Source organism: Cheilinus undulatus, linkage group 19, assembly GCF_018320785.1.
Source record: "Cheilinus undulatus linkage group 19, ASM1832078v1, whole genome shotgun sequence".
Classification (NCBI taxonomy): Eukaryota; Metazoa; Chordata; class Actinopteri; order Labriformes; family Labridae; genus Cheilinus; species Cheilinus undulatus.
In genome coordinates, this window is record NC_054883.1 from 19,321,490 (window position 1) to 19,340,420 (window position 18,931).

The 18,931-nt window shown below is 40.8% G+C and overlaps 1 protein-coding gene across 1 annotated transcript; it reads left to right on the plus strand.

The window, feature by feature from the left end:
* The first annotated feature begins 2,228 nt into the window (after window positions 1–2,228).
* Window positions 2,229–18,329, plus strand: c1ql3a (complement component 1, q subcomponent-like 3a). Its single transcript, XM_041814468.1, has 2 exons — window positions 2,229–2,843; window positions 18,150–18,329. The coding sequence occupies exons 1-2, from the start codon at window positions 2,253–2,255 to the stop codon at window positions 18,327–18,329; spliced, it is 771 nt and encodes a 256-aa protein (XP_041670402.1). The 5' UTR covers window positions 2,229–2,252.
* The last annotated feature ends 602 nt before the right edge of the window (window positions 18,330–18,931 follow it).

Consider the following 18,931-nt stretch of genomic DNA (forward strand, 5'->3'; position numbering starts at 1 on the left):
GACCAGGCATGAACAGCCCTTTTCAAGTCCAGCCTCAAATTCTCTCTTGGGTTGAGGTCTGGGCTTTGACTCGGCCACTCCTGAACATCCACCTTGTTGTCTTTACACCATCTCTATGTAGCTTTTTCTGTATGCTTTGGGCAGTTGTCCTGCTGGAGCTGTAGTTCTCTTGCAGACTGAATAAGACTGTCCTCCAGAATTTTCCTTATTTATGTCACATTCATTTTATCCTCTACATTTACAAGCTTTTCAGGGTTGGCTGCCTAGAAGCATCCCCACAGTCAGTGTTTGGTGTCCGCCTGATGGTCAAAAAACACCATTTTGTTTTTTTGGTCTCATCAGACCAAGAACTTTCTTCCACTTGACCATGGAGTCTCCCACATGCCTTTTGGTGAACTCTAGTCCAGATTTAATCTGAGTTTTCTTTCTTCTTTTCTTCGCCACTCTCCTATAAAGCTTTGACTGATGAAGAACCTGGCCAACAGTTGTATGCAGAGTCTCTCCCATCTCAGCTGATGAGGCTTGTAACTCCTTCAGAGCAGTCATACAGCAGGTGTCTTGTCGCCCTCTCTCACTAGTCTCCTTCTTGCACAGTCACTCAGTTTGTGAGGACAGCCTGATCTAGGCAGATTTACACGTTCCACATTCCTTACATTTTCATGATGATGGATTTAACTGAATTCTGGTGGATGTTCAGTGCCTTTTATTTTTTCTGTATCCATCCCCTGACTTATACTTTTTAATAACCATTTCTCTGATGTGCTTGAAGTGTTCTTTTTTTTCATAGTGTAATGGTGGCAAGGAATACTGTTCAACGAGTGTCTGGACCTTCCAGACACAGCTGTCTTTATACTACAATCACTTGAGAGGCATTCATTGCACTCAGGTGATCCCTATTTCACTAATTGTGAGACTACTAGCACAAACTGTCTGGCCCTGTGATGAATAAGGTCGGTCACTTTAAAGGGGGTGGATATTTATTCAGTCACTTATTTTACATTCCATGTTTTTGATAAATTAGCATTATTTTGTAGAGAACAGTTTTCACTTTGACATTGAATTTTTTTTTTTTTTTTGGTCAAAAAAAGCCAAATTATGCTGCCTATAATTGATTTATACAAACAATAAAAGGATAGAACATCCAAGGGAGTGATTCTTTTATTGAGCACTGAATGGATTTAAAATCAGGGTTTAAAAGATCCAGATCCTTGATGAGTTCAGCTCCAATAAAAGATGAAAAAGTGGTCAGCCTATTAATTTGACCGCTCACACTATGAATCAGGAAGAAACCATTTAACCCACCGCGTCTTTTAATAAAAGGTACTTTTATTTTTTGTACTTTTTTCAAGCTTTACCTGATGATGAAAAATAAAAGTGTAAACAGTGACAGCAGTGATGGCCGACATCATTTGTTTCTGTGTTTGATTATTTTATTAAATATTATCACTTTATTGTTAGCTTTTAATTTTTAAAATAATTGTTATTGAATTTGTTGTATTACTATTTGATGCTTTGGGAAAATTGTTTTGCAGTTTTCATGCCGTTGAATTAATTTAAATTGAGCTGTCACTGAGGAGTGTTAGCTGAGTTCATAAAATAAATTGAACTGAGACGCATGTTTCCCCAATCAGGTCCTCATCAGTCAGTGGATATGTAACAGGATAACCTGGTCACTAAGATGAAACCTCTCTAACCCTCTCCGTTCCTATTAGATGCAGCATCAGGACCCTTCCTCTCTCTCTCTCTCTCTCTCTCTCTCTCGCCCACCTCCCTCCTCTCTGACGCTCCCCCTGTGTCTCTGCTGCCTTTGTCTTTGAGCGCTTTATATCAGGAAAACGATCTAAGTGATCTTGATCCTCCTTAAGAGTTCCGCATCTGTATGGTACTTTGGTCTGGGACCTGTGGATCAAAGAGGGGCCAGTCCCCGCGTCTGGATTTGAGAGCATCTCAGAGATGCTGAATCCACTTGTTTTGGACATTACGGAGCAGTAAGGGCTGAACTTTTCCAAACACTTGAGTAAGTGCGCATCAGCAGAAAGTGAAGAAAGGAGAGAGCGCCGAGGGGAGGGGGGCCTGCTTTTAAAAGTTAGATCCTAATACCAACTACGTGTAGCTCAGCTACCTTTTCTCTTTAAAAGGGTGCCTCTTTAGCCAGCAAAATTTCACCCAAAAGCAGACAACAGGATCGTCCTGCGCTGACGCGGCTGGTCGGCAGGAAGCGGCTGGTGGCGGCAGGGGTCCTGGGGGTCGTTATGGTCCTGGTTCTGGTCATCCTCATTCCAGTTCTGGTCAACTCAGCGGGGACAGCGGCGCACTACGAGATGCTGGGTACCTGTAGGATGGTGTGCGACCCTTACGGGACCAAATCTCCCACCAGCACCGCCACGGCGGACACGGTCCGGGACAACAGCCTCGTGCAGTCCTTGCCCACCTTTATCCAAGGTCCGAAAGGGGAGCCGGGTCGTCCAGGTAAGGTGGGTCCGAGAGGACCTCCCGGTGAGCCGGGACCTCCCGGTCCAGCGGGGCCCCCTGGAGAGAAAGGAGAGCCCGGCAGATCTGGCTTACCGGGACCTCCGGGACCAAACGCAGCTGCCGGCGCCATCAGCGCGGCCACCTACAGCACCGTGCCCAAGATCGCCTTTTACGCAGGGCTGAAGAAGCAGCACGAGGGCTACGAGGTGCTCAAGTTCGACGACGTTGTGACCAATCTGGGAAACCACTACGATCCCACGACCGGGAAGTTCACATGCTCCATCCCCGGGATTTATTTCTTCACGTACCACGTTCTGATGCGCGGAGGGGACGGCACGAGCATGTGGGCAGATCTGTGCAAAAACAACCAGGTAACAGAAACTGAGCAGTAAAGTCAAAACAGAGTTTAACACGCAGCTGTGAGGGATCTGTGGCTGTAAAGTTAAGAACGGAGAATTTTACGCAATCGTGCGCTTTTATTGGAGTTACGCTAGCGCCAATTTACCCCACAAGTCTCATCAGACACATTTTAAACGAATCAGACTACAGTTTAAGTTTAGAGCAGCATCACTTCATTATTTCATGAACAAAAGAAGCGCAGCAATTCACTTACACATTTATATCAGCAACATCCATGATCTTTCCAAATCCAGTCTCCACAGGGAGTCTCCTAACGTGTAGGCTGTGCGTAATTTTGTGGTTTTGGTGGAGGAATTTGAATCTAGAGGGAGATGGAGCTTCAAAGCCTCATGATCTGTGGCTCAAAGACCAGGGGTCAGAATATGGTGTGTGGTGTCCATGATGTTTGCCAATATCCATCACTGAGGCCTAGGCTACACAAGGGAGGCTTTTAATAATTCAGACAATTATCTGTAGGTGGTGAAAAATCCCTTATCTGTCTACATATAAGCAGAATTATCACTACCTACCCAGTGTTGAGAAATGGTAGTGAACTCTGTAAAAGTGATGCATATCATTATTGTTATCATAATTATTTTATTATTATTATAAGAAGAAAAGACAAAGATGACTGAAATGGTAATGAAATGTGAGCGGGGGCCACAGAGGTCCTCAGCTGCCCCTCGTCTCCTCTGCTTGTGTATTTGCTCCGTCACTGTGTCCTGCTCTCTGTGCGTCTCCGTAGTGATCAGCCTGTCAGCAGCAGATCTAATCCACGGGGCAAACCAGTGTTGCAGCGTCGGTCCACCAAGCACATCCCTGCCTGTCAGCCTGCAACTGTAATGCGTCTGCAGAGCGCAGAGAACACAGCAAAAATCTCTGGGATTAGACCAGCAGAGCTGCACGCCATGACAAATCAGATGCTGAAAGACACGTTTCAATTAGGAGGAGTGCTACTGAGATGTTCAGACATTTCCACAGGGGAAAACCATAAATGTGAGACACATGCAGGCACTGCCTTTACTCTCTAATCCATATTAAATTCACTTTTAAAGCTGGCACTCTCTCAGACATCCTGTTTCTAAGATGGCAATCATTGGACTTGTTTCAGAGCAGAGCATTTGCTTTTTCTGTTATTTCCTTTCATTTTAAAGCACAATTTCAGAGAGTAAAATCAAAATTTTTGAGCTTTAAAGATTCTTTGCAGAGCTGAGCACAAAAGATGACGCATTTAAAGGAAGATATTTGGAGTTCAATCACATGTACAGAGCTTATATTTGATCTAAGGCTTTCTATGGAGCTGAAACGTGGTTAAAAATGAACAACTAGGATTAATGAGTGGACATGACCTCTAAATGACTATTTATGGACTTTATTTAGGAATTAATGGCAGGAATCAACCTTAAAAAGTCAAGGTGAAATAAGCGGACCACCATTTAAATTGTACGGTTCAGGACTGAACTCCTTGTCTTTTCTTTTCCCTCTCCTTTTTCCTAAAGCTGCCATCAGCCATGACCTCGTCTATAAATGCTGGACATCTCCCCCACGTTTACACCTTTGCATATTTTGACATAAAAACAAACAGCTTCTTAAATATTGCTCATCATCAGTTAAATACTAAAATATCATCTATAATGCTTTATTTGTATGCCACTTGTAAACAAGGTTATTAGTAGACTCAACCATAATTATTAGCTAATTTATTCTTCATTTAAAAGCATGCTTTATGGGTGCATCAGTAAAGAGTGAGGGTCAGTCATGTGCACAGATGATGCAGAGATTTGCATCCATTAATGCCTCTTTGATTTCATGTTTATCTAATACTCTAATAAATATGAGCCCATCATTTATAAAATGTGAAAACAGACACTCTGATTGAGATGCTTTATGTCAGTTATCATCAGCTCCAAAGAATCCTATTCACCAGCAGAAGAATATTCAATTCAGAAAATGTGAGGAAGGAAAAGTATGTTGTGGTACTTTAACCCTTAGAATTCCAGGTGAAGTGGGCCACAGCTCCTATCCAGGTACGTCCAAATTGAACTGTATGCTGTGTGGGAATGATTTGGAGTTCAAGCACAAACACAGAGTCTGTAGAAAGGTGACACTCTGACGTTTCCTCCGCTGTCAGATTCACTGTCGCTGCTACTGTTTTTGAGTAATTCAACAAAAGTTGTTTTTTTCCTCCCGTCTGAATTTGAAACAGAGGCCTGCAGATCACTGTGGCTGTGAGGTTTTAGCAGGAAAACTCAACTGAACGGAGGCATGAAGCCTTAGCTAGTTTAGGTTTAAAGATGACTACAATAGAGCAGAAACGGAGGGTTTATCACCTGTTTTTATGAGGAAAAGTCTAGGTGTCTAGGTAATAATAGCCTGGAAAAAAAGACATTATTACAGCAAACACACTGAACTATTGTGACCAACAATGGCAAATTTGAAAATATACAAAACAGGTTCATGAATCTTTATAGATGTTATCCTGTTTTTGGACTAAATATTTGACTGGATCTAGATTGTGTGGACTCAGGACTGTTTTGATAGAATAATATGATCAGGAGAGCTTCTTATGGTGAGCTGTCACATTTTTTTGTAGTTTGTAGCCTGATAAATGCTACAGTTGTGTCTGCTGTGGGAGTTTTATCCTGGAATGATTAACGTGGTCAGAATTCTGAGAATCAGCGCTTTCTGTAGGTGTATAACATGTTAAATTCACATATTATGAAAAATTAATAGTTGCAAAAAAAATAAAAAATAAAAATGTGCCAACCCGTCAGTGGGCCCTTGGATTTTTAGGGGCTTACTCCATGGTTTCCCAGTCTGGGGGACAGAGGGAGGGGGCCTCCAAAGATCTCATGGGCAGCAAAAAAGCTTTGTCTGATCTAAGGTGATACCATGATAAAACATTGACCGTATTTCCTCTAATAAAGACCAGGACTCAAACCCAGGCCGTGGCTGGAGTCGGGGTCGTGGTCCACTTGAACAAATACGGGCCGCCCTGATAGGCCAGGCTTGTTTCAGTGTGTTTTGCTTGTAGACAGCACAGTGTTTATCACTTTCACACAGGAATCTATTTAAAACTTCACAGCCTCTTGACTCTCTGGTAGAGGTCGTCACACGTGACGCTACTCGGCCAATCAGAGGGACGTGGAGGAGCAGTGCAGACCGAGAGATAAACAGAGTGAGTCACAGCAGAGATGGTTTGATCATGAGGAAAAGACAGAAGAAAACGTTTTTCTTCCTTCAGCCAGGATGAACTGATGCATGGTGATTCTCTCCCACACTACAGGTGGTTTAACCCAGTATACCCAGTAACCCAGTATGTTTCACCACTGCGGTGATGTCTAACATCACTACAGGACAAAATGGTCGGTGTATTTTCTGGCGGTTTCTGGTTGAGCCTCAAAAATCGGAAGAAACTCTTGTTCTTTTGTTTTTGACAGAAAATGGAAAAAAATAAAACAATGGAGCTTATTTCACTTTTTTTTCTTGCTTCTGATAAAAGGAGAAAAAATTGGACATTTTCCGTTTTTTCTTGTTTTTTCAAAACATGTAAAAAATGAAAAACAATTTTTTTTTAAATTGGTTCAATTTTGATTTATTTTGTGGAAATGTTTATTTATTAACACCAGTGGATGGCAGTATGTCTGTGTTTATATGGTTTCTAGCTTATAAGCCAACATTTGCTTGTTTTTCTCTCTAATTATTCATTTATATATTTATTTACTGAATTATTTACTTTGTACACACATTGTTAATTTTTTTAGTTTTTAATTTTTTAATTTTGAATCTTAGTCTTTTGATTACATGTTTTAGTTTAGTGACATATTAATCATTTCTACCCTTTTTGGTTTTATTCTAGTTTTAGTCAACGAAAACTCAAAAATATTTTAGTACATAAAAATTCCTCACATTTTAGTCTTAACTTTTAGTCCAAGCGTTTATTCTCTTGCCTAAATCTGGTACCAAATCATGGTAGTGTGTTCTCTGCACTCTGCCAAACCTGGGGTCCCTGCTTTCTACAGCTGAGAGGCAGAAAGGCAACAGATGCAATGTCTTCTGACAGATTTACACACAGTGGAGAAATATCTTGGATTTTAAATGTCGAACAAGAACTAAATGACATTTTAGTCTAGTTTTAGTTATCTTGATGAAAACTAAATTTACTTTTGTCAGTTTTAGTCATCAAAGATCTATTTTTGTTAGTTTTAGTCTAGTTTTTGTCATGGAGAAAAGGCTGTTGACCAACATTTTAAGTCATAGTTTTTGTTGACGAAATCAACAGTGGTACGCATAATAATAAATAAACTTCTTAAGTTTTCCATTTTCTGTAAAAATGAAAAAACGGAGTAACAAGAGTTTGTCCTGATTTCTGAGGCTCGTTTCAACTAGGAAATGGAACTACCAGAAAATACACTGATCCAAAACCCACCTTAATAATCCTGACTCACATCTGATATGAGGACACAGAAAATAAATGAACTATGGGTCTGGATCCTCACACATTCACCGACCAACAAAACTACCTTTACCGTAGATCAACATAAATCTGTGAGCTATCATCTGTAACAGTTTCAGCTCAGATTTAAAATGTTTTAGATGAGATGACCATCCTTACTGCCACTAGATGAAAAAGAGAGAGTGAGAAAAACAGAGAAGCAGTTGTAAGCTGGTTTGATATCAAAAACTGTTTTACTTCAAACCCTCCCTCAGCCTATTTGTAATTAAAGAAAATATTTACTGTATTTTTTTTCTTAATACTACCCAGTTATAATATAACCCTCTACTTAAAATCCTATTAGTTTAGAAGTTACTCTATGATATTTGCTACAATATGAACAAGTACTCATCTCAGTGAGAATCAGAAATAAAGGCCTGGCTCTAACTTATAAGCCTCCTCTTTATGAAGGCCTGGTACCACCAGCAATTTTCTAAATAAAGGCCCTGGTCTTTATTTGAGGATTTAGAAAAACACACAGTCATATTTGTAAGGTCAGCAAACAAAGCTGCTGTTGACTTTTGACATCACTTTTTTTCATGCAGCTCTTTGGGAGCTCAAAGGAAATGCCTGCCACTTTTAAAGCAACCACCAAAACAACTGAGATGATTTTTATTAGGAAAGACTCAACATTTGATTAGTTTTACAGAAATCCACCTGCCATCTGTTATAGGTGAATATTCAGCTGGGAGTGTCAGCAACCATTCTAAAACACCTGCACTGGTTGTGCACTGCAGAGTAGTAGCCTGTAGGATCAGTGGGGCTGAAACAAATGCGTGTGCCTTATCCTGACTACACTGAAGAACGAGGACAAGATGGTAGATCCCATTGTTTCAGCCAAACAGATTTATAAGTCAAAAAGGAGGCACACAGGCAGAGCACATCTATAAGTTGGAGTGATAAAAACAGTCCATTCTTTTTTTAAGCTGTTTTCTGTGCCAACGTTCTACTTCAGGCTCTTTGAGAATCCAAACGATACGTCTTATTTCTGCTTTTAGCAGTCAGGACTCAGCATATCAGCATCAACCTCAGTGATGGGGAACATGAAAGCTCCATGGAGACAAAACATCTCAATTGCTACCTGGTGGCTGGCCACAGTATAGGCGATAGACTGATCTAACAATTACGTGCATTTAACCATAATATGTTCATTAAACCCTAATATCAATTTAACGTTTTTTTATTTTTACTCCAGCCCCACAGTGTCTACCCTGCTTTATGAGGCGCTACACCTCTGTGTTAGTGTTATTTTCGACTAACCCACAATAACTGGAGATGGGCCAGATCCGATCTAATATCGGTATCGGGTCCAATTTATTTTTGTTATTTAATATCAGACGTACTGATCAGCATCCCTGATCCAAACCTACACATTTGGCTGTAACCACACAAATACGATCCTCTCAAGTTAAAAAGAATGCTCCAGCCACTGGAGAAATATCTGTCTGCTCTGCTGCTATGGTACAGCCCTCTTTTAAAGCCATCAAAGGAACAATCACTTTCACATCATGACAGACTGTTTTGAGTTAAAACGACTAAGATTCATTTTATTATCCTATATTTTACTTATCAGGTATCCCTGATATCTTATTTTCTGAGTTATGTAAAGTTAAGTCTCTCTTCTCTTTATGAGACGTCTTTGTTGTTAAGTTGCGACTGAAAACACTTCACTTCCTGATGTTGCTCTTTAATATAAATAATAATAACAACAATATCTGGAATTTAAATAAAGCCTTTTAAGAAACCCAAGGAAACTTTACAAGAACACACAGACATGGACAAACTATGTGAGGGGAAGGATGGGTGTAAGGGGTGGTTTAGTGAAGACTGTAGGCTGTGGTGAACAGGTGGTGCTTGAGACGTTTTTTGAAAATGTCCAGAGATCGAGCGCTACGGATGTCTGCAGGTAGAGTGTTCCAGAGGGTGGGAGCTGCAGCACTGAAGGTTCTGTCTACATAGGTTCAGAGTTTGGTTTTGGGTATGGAAAGTAGGCAAGTGTTAGAAGACCGAAGGTTGCCGGATGGTGTGTATGGATGGATGCTTGATAGGGAGCCAGTGAAGGTGGATGAGGGTCGGAGTGATGTGTTGTGTAAAGGTCTTCAATGATAGTTCTTTGCAGGAACAGAACATGTCCATCACTGGATACTAAACTTTAGCACTGTGATGCTAACAGACAGGAGGGAATGAGCTGTTGCTTTGAGAGAGACAAAGCCACAGCCTGCCACTTTTAGTCAACCAGGACTAAAGGCGAGTGAAATGTGGATTAAAGCACACCTTCAGCAGGTAAGGTGTTTGTTCCTGCTGCCTCTGGGGCAAGTAAAAAAATAGACTCCAGCAATTAGCCTTCCCCCTGACTTTATGATGAACTCTAGCCAGAGCACAGCTGTCTGGCTCTGTGCCAGAGCAGAGACAGACGTTGAGGATTAAATTTACTGTTTTCTGGTATGAATCTCTCTGTTATGACACTTTAAATGACCCTCAGGCCACCATGACTGATAGATTTGGGACATTTACCTCACAAGTAACAAAAACACAGCATGTAGCTGGCAACAGACTGTATTGAGATGAACTGCTCTGTGATTTTATATCATTGTAGCACTTAAGGGGCTGGGGTAACTCCCTAGAGGGACTGGTAACGTCATGGGCTCTTATATTTGCCCTGCTCAAATAAAACAAGCCAGGAAAGAGGTCGAAATCCAAAATTCAGTCACACATAGATTTCAGTTTTTTCACGTTTACAGCATTACCTTATTCCAACATATGTAGTGTGTAATGTGACACAGATTTTGGATTTCACTTTACAGTGACTTTACGGACAAGAGCCTAAAAATAAAAAAAGTATCTCAACATAAAACCCACGTTTTGCCTTATTAACTTCAACAATTCCTAACATTTTTTAAGAAAGCCACAAATCCCCCCCAACCCCACTCTGGCATGGGATTATCTTTTAGAATGTAATGTTATAATAATAATATAAGCTCCTGTTGTTGCATCTGCACACATAAAAGGGGTCTAAAATTGGCTGAACAGGATGAGGCAGATGCAATATTTTAGTCATGAAAGAGGATTTGTTTCACCACACTGATTCAGAGCACAACCAAACTAAGCTATTGTTTAAGATAAGTACACAGATACAACATAGAGTTAATATTCACTAGTTCTGGCTGACAGGAGGATTTTTTTGGTTAAACAGCTACACAGTAGATCTGGGGCTCTCATTCCAAACTTAAAGTCATTCCTGCTCAAATAATTGTGTCAGGTGTTTCTGTGGTTGCTTTCATAGCTGTAAAGATTTCATAAATACTTAAATTCTGCAACAGTTTTTTTCCTTACATCATTTTCTGACTTTGATAATATTCTGGGGGTCGGATGGGTTTCTGAATATGACCCGGGGCCTCCAAGTTGATAAAAAACGCAATAAAGTGTTATAGATTAAATATTAATCATAATATTAAAGTCATCATTTGCTTAACTTGCATTTGAATGAAATCATAAAAGTGAGATTCAGTCTCCTGTCAGTTTTCCTGAAATGTTTAAACTGAAAGAATTTCCTCACCATGAAACAAAACCAGAAAAAACAGCTGCTTATGCACCCGGTTCCAGTTGCCATTCAATTTGAGGACAAAAAGAGTAGTTGTTTTGACTCTGTTGTTTGGTCTTATTTTGTATTGTCCTAATTTAAGTTTATGATCTGAATGTTCTTCAGTCCTTTAAAGCCCTCATCTACAGTACCGATAAAATTTATTCACCCTTCTGGACGTTTTACCTTTTTTTTGATTTTATAAATCAATCATGTCAAGATAATTTTACATTTTTTTGTCCAAAAAATGTGCAAAAAACAACCCCTTTAATTTTAAAGTGAAAACAGATTTCTACAAAATAATGTAAATTAAATCAAAATATGAAATGCAAAACAAGTGACTGCATAAATATTCATCTCCTTCCTGTCAGTTTTTAGTAGAGTCACCTTTGGCTGTAATCACAGCAGAGTCTGTGTGGATAGGTCTCAATCAGGCTTGCACATCTGGACACTGCACTTTGCCTCATTCCTCTTTACAAAACTGTTAAGGCTCTGTCAGGTTGCCCTGGGATCAGGTGAGAACAGCTGAGGAGGAATCTCCCCTTCGAACCAGCTGACGCAGGATTGCATAACTGCAGATCATCCTCCACCTTCAGCCTTGCCTTGTACTCGACTTTGATTGTTAAAAGTGCCCAAAACCTGCACTTGCAGTGGCTGTCTTAGCATTTTCTTCAGCGACTCAAATTCCTTTTACTTCCTGTCAAAACATTCCCCTGTTTGGTCACTAGACTTGTTGATTTTTCTCAATATCACCCCAGGGTTTCCACTGCCTTATGCAGTCATTAGCTTATACAGCTTTGCAAATTAACCACTGTGGCTGGGTTTCCATTACAGTTTTTCACAAAAAAAAGATCGATATTTCTTAAATTTCAGCTAAGTACAATTGTGCTTTGATTGTGTTTCCATTAAAGGGTGTTGTGGGCATGAGCCTCGTAATTTTCTGAACATCTCATGAGACTCTGCTGCAAGGAAGCTGGGCATTTGAAATGTGTGACATGTTGGTATGGTTATGATTACATCTACAGCAGTTACCTTGATAATTCTGAGCAAAAGACAATGGCAATGGATGATAGTTCAGAGTATTTTTTGTGGTGTCAATCAGAAATGTTATGTAAGCTATAAACCTAGATGATGACTCTCAGTGTCAGTCACTGAGGATGTAATCTGTGAAGGAAAGATGATCAAAAAATTCCTGAGAAGTTTTCTGAGTCCATATCACATGTAGTCCTCTCTCTGTCCTTTATCTGCTGCTCAGGAAAGCACTAGTTTGACAAACCCAGGTAACATAAAAAGGCTGATTTGATTGGTCAAGACATGACTCAGCTGTAACTGCTTCATAGTGATTGTTGACAGAAGAATTAATGAATCAGGTAAGGATTAATCACAAGATGGTGCTAGTACAATATCTCAATGCCTTGCAGCACCACGGCAAGCTCCACCTAAAGTAAGGCAGGTTTATATATAGAGCTCCATTTATACTGTATAAAGGGCAAATCAAAATGCTTTACAGAGCAAAAAACAAAACATTTATAACATTATGAGCATTAAAACACAGCAGAAAGACATAAAATAAAGTATAAGATACATAAAATAAAGTATAAGATACAAAGAAATAAAGGAAAAGACATTCAGCAAAAATAAAAAGAAAAAACAGCAAATGATCACCTGTAAAGTCAGTTTTTAGAACCTGTTTAGAAAGGCTGACAGATGAAGAAAGGCTCACTAGTATTTGCTCTACAGGTGAGAAGCGTAGAAAGTTAAAGCTTCTTCGCCCTGCTCGGTTTTGGTTCTGAGTTAATAAGCCTGTCCCAGAGGACCAGAGGGGTCTGGATGCCTCACAAGGGTCTGTAAAAGATCTAACAAGTATTTCGGCCAAGTCCATTTAGTGCTTTATATACTAACAGTAGGACTGGAAGCCTGATGGCTGGTGTAATGTGTTCTTGGTGAGGACTCGGGCCGCAGCATTCTGGATGAGCTGCGGCTGTCTGATGGATGTTATTTATTTATTTATTTATTCTTGGTCACTGTTACAGTGATCTGGCCCGCTAAAATAAAAGTGTGAACAGGTTTCTCTGTGTCTTCTTTAGATTGAAACTGTCTGATTCTTGTTTTATTTCCAGGATGGTAAGGCAGATTTTGTAACCGTCTGTTAACTGGCTGTTAAAATTTAGGTCTGAGTCCATGATTGCATCAAGAATTTGCCTTAATTTTAGAGTCATGGAGTCAATATACATACATACAGTATAATATTATCTAGCTTGTAAATTTGGTTTATCTTTTCGAAGTTGTTGATTGAGATTGAGAAGTATTGACTGAAGTTTGGATTCATTTTTCTGCATGGTTTCACTTTTCAGTATATATTTCAGTATATATATATATATATATACTATATATATATTTTTTTCTATCTACAGGCAGGGTTTAGTTGTAATGTGAGCCAACAGAAACTTTTGTGTTCCTCGCGGTTAGCTTGGTGGAGTACAGCGAAAATTTTATCACAACTGAAACACATTTCTCTATACAATAGAGTGCAATAAACAGCACTGAAAGCTTGTTGTGGCAAAAAAGATGTTCCCGCCCTTCTGCCAACCTGCTTCTGCATGAGTTTGCAACAGGGAAGTGGGGTAGGGGGTGTAGTGAGGGTCTGTTTATACAATGGGAGCTAGTGGGGCGCTTAGCTCAGCTGTATCATTGGTATGGCGTCAGTTTGGCGCCTCCTCTTGGCGGGGAAGATGTTTTCACTCTTCTCCTGACTGGCCACAGCGTTTAATCCTCATCATAATCCACAGTTCCTAAACTACAGTGGCGTTTACCGGTAGGTTTGTCAACAAGCTGCTATTCTTTAGCATTTGATCACACAGTTAACAGTAAGAGCTATTGAATTTAGGCTGAATTTAATTTACTTGAGACAATTTTGTGAAAATCTTCTTAAAACAAGCAAATGTGTCAATATGAGACTGCTGTAAGTTTATCTGATCACTTTTCCTACAGAATCAGTAATATGTGAACATCTCTTGTAAAGCTTGACATCTACGTCATAATAGTCTTGTCCTGGTGTCATTGTTTGAAATTTATTTTTTTTTTTTTGTAAACCAAGCAGACCATACAATCTTGCCAGTCGTCGGTATGAATCCCCTCTTCTGACCAAAGTCAGCAAGGCCTGATTATCAGATGGTTGTTAAGATTATTGTTCTGGATTATCCTGTGGTGTGCTAAGAGTGATTTTTTCCCTTTTCAGCCTCATTGAAGGTTTCAGCTGACAGCACAAAAAGTAAGGAAATGGCAAATTTTCCAATGGGTTCAACCCAAATATTGCGCTCTGCTGCTCATCCCAAAAATGACTGTTCCATACAAATGTGGCACCATTTTAAAAAGGAAATAAACAGGCGTTCCAAACATTAAAGATTTATTCCCAAGAACCATAGTTATACCAAAGAAATAATCTACCACATTTACTTTGAAGTCCTTTTGTGTGTGGCTCGATTCAAAGAGTGGGTCAGCTTCAACATCTTTCTTTACTCTCGTTTCTCCATCTCTAAAACATGCCAGGTGAAACCACATCATTACTTCCACCTAGTTATCTTAAACTGCTGCTAGCCTCCAGTATTAAAGGTGTGACATAACACGTGTGGTTGTGACTTGGCCCTCATGTCCGGCAATGCCACCATTGCCAATTATACACCAAACGTGGCCCAAAAGTCAAAAGTAATATTTGGCCCAAGTGCTCCAATTAGGGGAGTTTCCTGAAGAGACATTCTCTCCAAGTTTGAATGTCGGATAAAGTGTATGTGGTTACAGTTTGGCCCTCATACATTTGCCATGCTGCGTCTCAGCCAAATGTCAAAAAAGTCAGTCAATTAGGGCTTGGAAATTAATCTAAAAATTAGATTAAAATAGAAAAGCAAAATAGCATGTTGCAATTTTCAAATCGCAGAAGGTGCAATATTTCTTTAACCCAAACTTTGTGTCACAGTACCTGTTTCAAACTTTTTTTCAGCAGAGTTTTTATACATTACATATCATGCAGTCATTCATGTATGATTTTTTTGGAATAGGTACTTAAAAATTCAATTATCTTCATTTTTGTACATTTTTTATTTGAATATGAGAATTGCATAAAAATAATCAATCCCTTCAATAAAAAAATCATCTTCAATTTGGAATATAAGTCAGAATAACAATTTTTTTCTCTTTCAAAATAGTTCAGCCCTTGTTTGATCTATTATTGTGTTGGTTATAATATAGAATGACTTATTGCTTGGGTTTTTTGGAAAATACATGAGATGAGGAACTTAAATAATTGCATATCAAATCACAAAATTTGGGGGAAAAAAAATTGCAATTAGATAAATTTCCCATATTGTCCAGCCTTAATCTCAAGCCTAATCACACCTGACATTCATCTCAGTCAAATCACATGACTCACTTCCTCCTAATTCAGTGGTCTACCTAGGCTGAGGCAGAGGAGAGGAGCTGGGTCACCCCTCCCCCTTAGTATTCAGCTCACCACCACCTCCACCCCCCAATGCTTTTCCCAACCCTCCCATTGACACCCCAAGACACACAGCCCCCCTGCTCCAACCTGTCCCTCACACCTCTCCAGGTGAGGAATCAGCTCAGGAGGATAAAGACCAGGAAGGCTGCAGGACTGGACGGCCTCAGTTCAGACTCCTCAGGTCCTGCTCAGACCAGATGAGTGGGATCACTGGACATCTGTTCAACCTGAGCCTGAAACTGGGAAGGGTACCAAGCCTCTGGAAGACACCCTGCGTGGTACCCGTGCCAAAGACCCAGCATCCCAAGGATCCTAGCAGATACAGGCCAGTGGCCTTAACATCCTACCTCATGAAGGCCCTGGAGCGGCTGATCCTTGACCACCTGCACCCCCTGGTGAGCTCGGCCATGGACCCACTGCAGTTCGCGCACCAGCCTGGCATTGGAGTGGACGGAGCCATTATCTTCCTCCTCAGTCGAGCTCTTTCTCACCTGGAGACACCTAGGAGCTCTGTTTGGGTCCTCTTCCTGGACCTCAGCAGTGCTTTTAACACCATCAGGCCGGTGCTCCTAGGGGACAAGCTGGAGCTGTCTGGAGTGGACCAACACCTCACATGCTGGATTGTGGACTACCTCACCAACCACCCACAGTATGTGAGGACCCAGGACTGTGTGTCAGAGACTGTCCTCTGCAGTGTAGGGGCCCCTTAGGAAACGGTGCTGGCGCCGTTTCTCTTCACCCTCTACACTGCTGACTTTTCCCACCTGTCACCCACCTGCCACCTGCAGAAGTTCTCTGACAACTAGGCCATTGTTGGCCTGATCACAGATGGAGACGACCGGTCATACAGAGGACTCATCCAGGACTTTGTGGACTGGTGCCAGCGGAACCAGCTCCAGATTAACACTGGAAAGACCAAGGAGCTGGTTGTGGACTTTCGTCAGCACCCCCACTCTCCTCCCATCACCAGTGAACATCCAGCGAAGGGACATTGAGATGGTGACATCTTAAAAGTGCCTGGGTGTTCATCTGAACCATAAACTGAACTGGACTGATAACACCACTGCACTTTATAAAAAAGGTCAGAGCAGACTCTATCTGCTCAGGAGGCTGAGGTCTTTTGGGGTGCAGGGGCACTCCTGAAGACCTTCTATGACTCTGTTGTGGCCTCGGCCATCTTCTACGGTGTGGTCTGATGGGGGAGCAGCATCACAGCAGCTGACAGGAGGCTGGACAAACTTATAAAGAAGGCCAGCTCTGTCCTGGGATGCCCTCTGGAACCTGTGGAGGAGGTGGGGGAGAGGAGGATGACAGCCAAGCTGTCCTCCACGATGGATAACGACTCCCACCCCCTTCAACACACACTCACTGCACTAAGGAGCTCCATTAGTGACAGGATGATCCACCCAAAGTGTGAGAAGGAGAGGTACCGCCGGTCTGTCCTTCCTGTTAGGCTGTTACGCTCCACAACAGAAACTGCTCTAAATAATCTGTGCAATAACTAACATTTATATGTATAATCTGTACACATGCTTGTATATATATATATATATATATGTATATATGTGTGTGTATGTATATATGTGTAGGTGTAATATATAAATATCTCCACCACACCCAATCTGTAATATATCCAACCTGTACATAAGAGTTTTTAAATATTATTTATAATTTGTAAGTTGATGTTTTATATTCCATATTTCTGTATTTGTTAATGCTCTTGTAACACTACTTCTATTTGTCCTCTATTTCTATTGTATTATTGTCACCAGTGGCCTGCTTTGTCTATACTGCTTTTTGCTGTTGTAAATTGGAATTTCCCCTTGTGGGACTAATAAAGGAATATCTTATCTTATCTACTCAGACTGAAAGATTTCCAATTTATTCTTCTGCTATGCAATTGCCCCCTTTGCTGAATCAATACTGCGCTCTTGCTTTCAACCCACCTCCCCCCCAGCATCCTCCTGTCTGGTCTGAGGAGATTTTAAAGGTCGCATATTATGCAAAATACACTTTTTCAGGCTTTTCTAGCAAAAAATATGTGCCCCTGGCCTGTCCACAATCCCCCCAAGAATCACACAAATCCATTCCCACCCCTTCTCTCTTTCTCCACCTTTTAGACAATATGTGCTGAAACAAGCCGTTCTCAGATTTTCCCCTCATGATGTCATGTGGGGAGTTAGCACCGCCCCCAGGTTTGTTTGGCCCTCCCCACTTGGATGAGAGTTCTGCCCTCCTCTCCTGGACCTCTCAGCTGCTGAGAGGAGGATCAGGAGAGCCACGTCCATTTCCTGAGAGGGGCGGAGTCAGACAGCTCAGTAACATTTAAAGCTACAGACACAGAAGCTCGTTCTGAGCAGGGCTGAAACAGAGGGGTTTTTAGACGTGGAGAAATCCAATACTGGAGTGTTTTTCAGCAACAAACTTCACAGGCATGTTTTGGGGACCTCTGAGACTAATATAAACTTGTCTTAAAAGGGTAAAATACTGTATGTCACCTTTAAGATGTAATCACATGATTCCTTAATTCTGCATGTAAAATAAATCTGCAAGAAGTGTTTAAGTAAGAGACTGACGCCAAACAAATATTTTGCTACCATAATAAATACTTAAACAAATTTAAAAAATTGAGATGACTGAAATGTTTTCATGTGTTTCTCTAAATGATTATTGCATATTGATGATTTCTTGTCTGTGTCACGCTTCAGGTGCGTGCCAGTGCCATTGCCCAGGATGCGGACCAGAACTACGATTACGCCAGTAACAGCGCCGTGCTGCATCTGGAGCCAGGAGACGAGGTCTACATTAAACTAGACGGAGGCAAAGCTCACGGAGGGAACAACAACAAGTACAGCACCTTCTCTGGATTCATCATCTACGCTGACTAGACTGAACCACATTCATGTAGAGGCCTCGTTGCCCAGAAACTTTCATCACAAACGTACTCTTTAAACGTCTGTGGAGAAACCTATATAAATCAGCCCTCGATAATCTGTAAGCCTTTTTATTTCTGACCCTCTGCCATCATCACTGTCCTCAGCTGATGGAAAACTATGTCCTTTCTTTTCTCCTACTACTGGAAGATGTGTTAATGATAAGGACTGATGGGGGAGAATGGGAGTCTGTACATGTGGGAAAGGTTTATGAATAATTGCAAGCTTAATTACACCTACTGTTTTATCTGACTGGTCCCAATATTCCTGCCAACAGGCCCAACCTTGTGTGAACAAATCAAGCTCTTTATCAATAACAGAGGAAGAAGTTTAAAATAAAAACAAACAGAAATACAGGAACACACAGGAAATCCTCAACCAGTGGTTCTCAGCTGGTGGGTCAGGACCCAAAGGTGGGTCGTGAATGTGTGCCAGCAACAAAAATTGTCAGAGTCTATAAAGCGCTTTTAATTTCTTTTTTTCTGTGGTTTTAAAAAATGAAAAATGAAAAAAGTGCTTGGCAGAATGTTTTCAAGATAAAAGTAATTTCTCCAAAA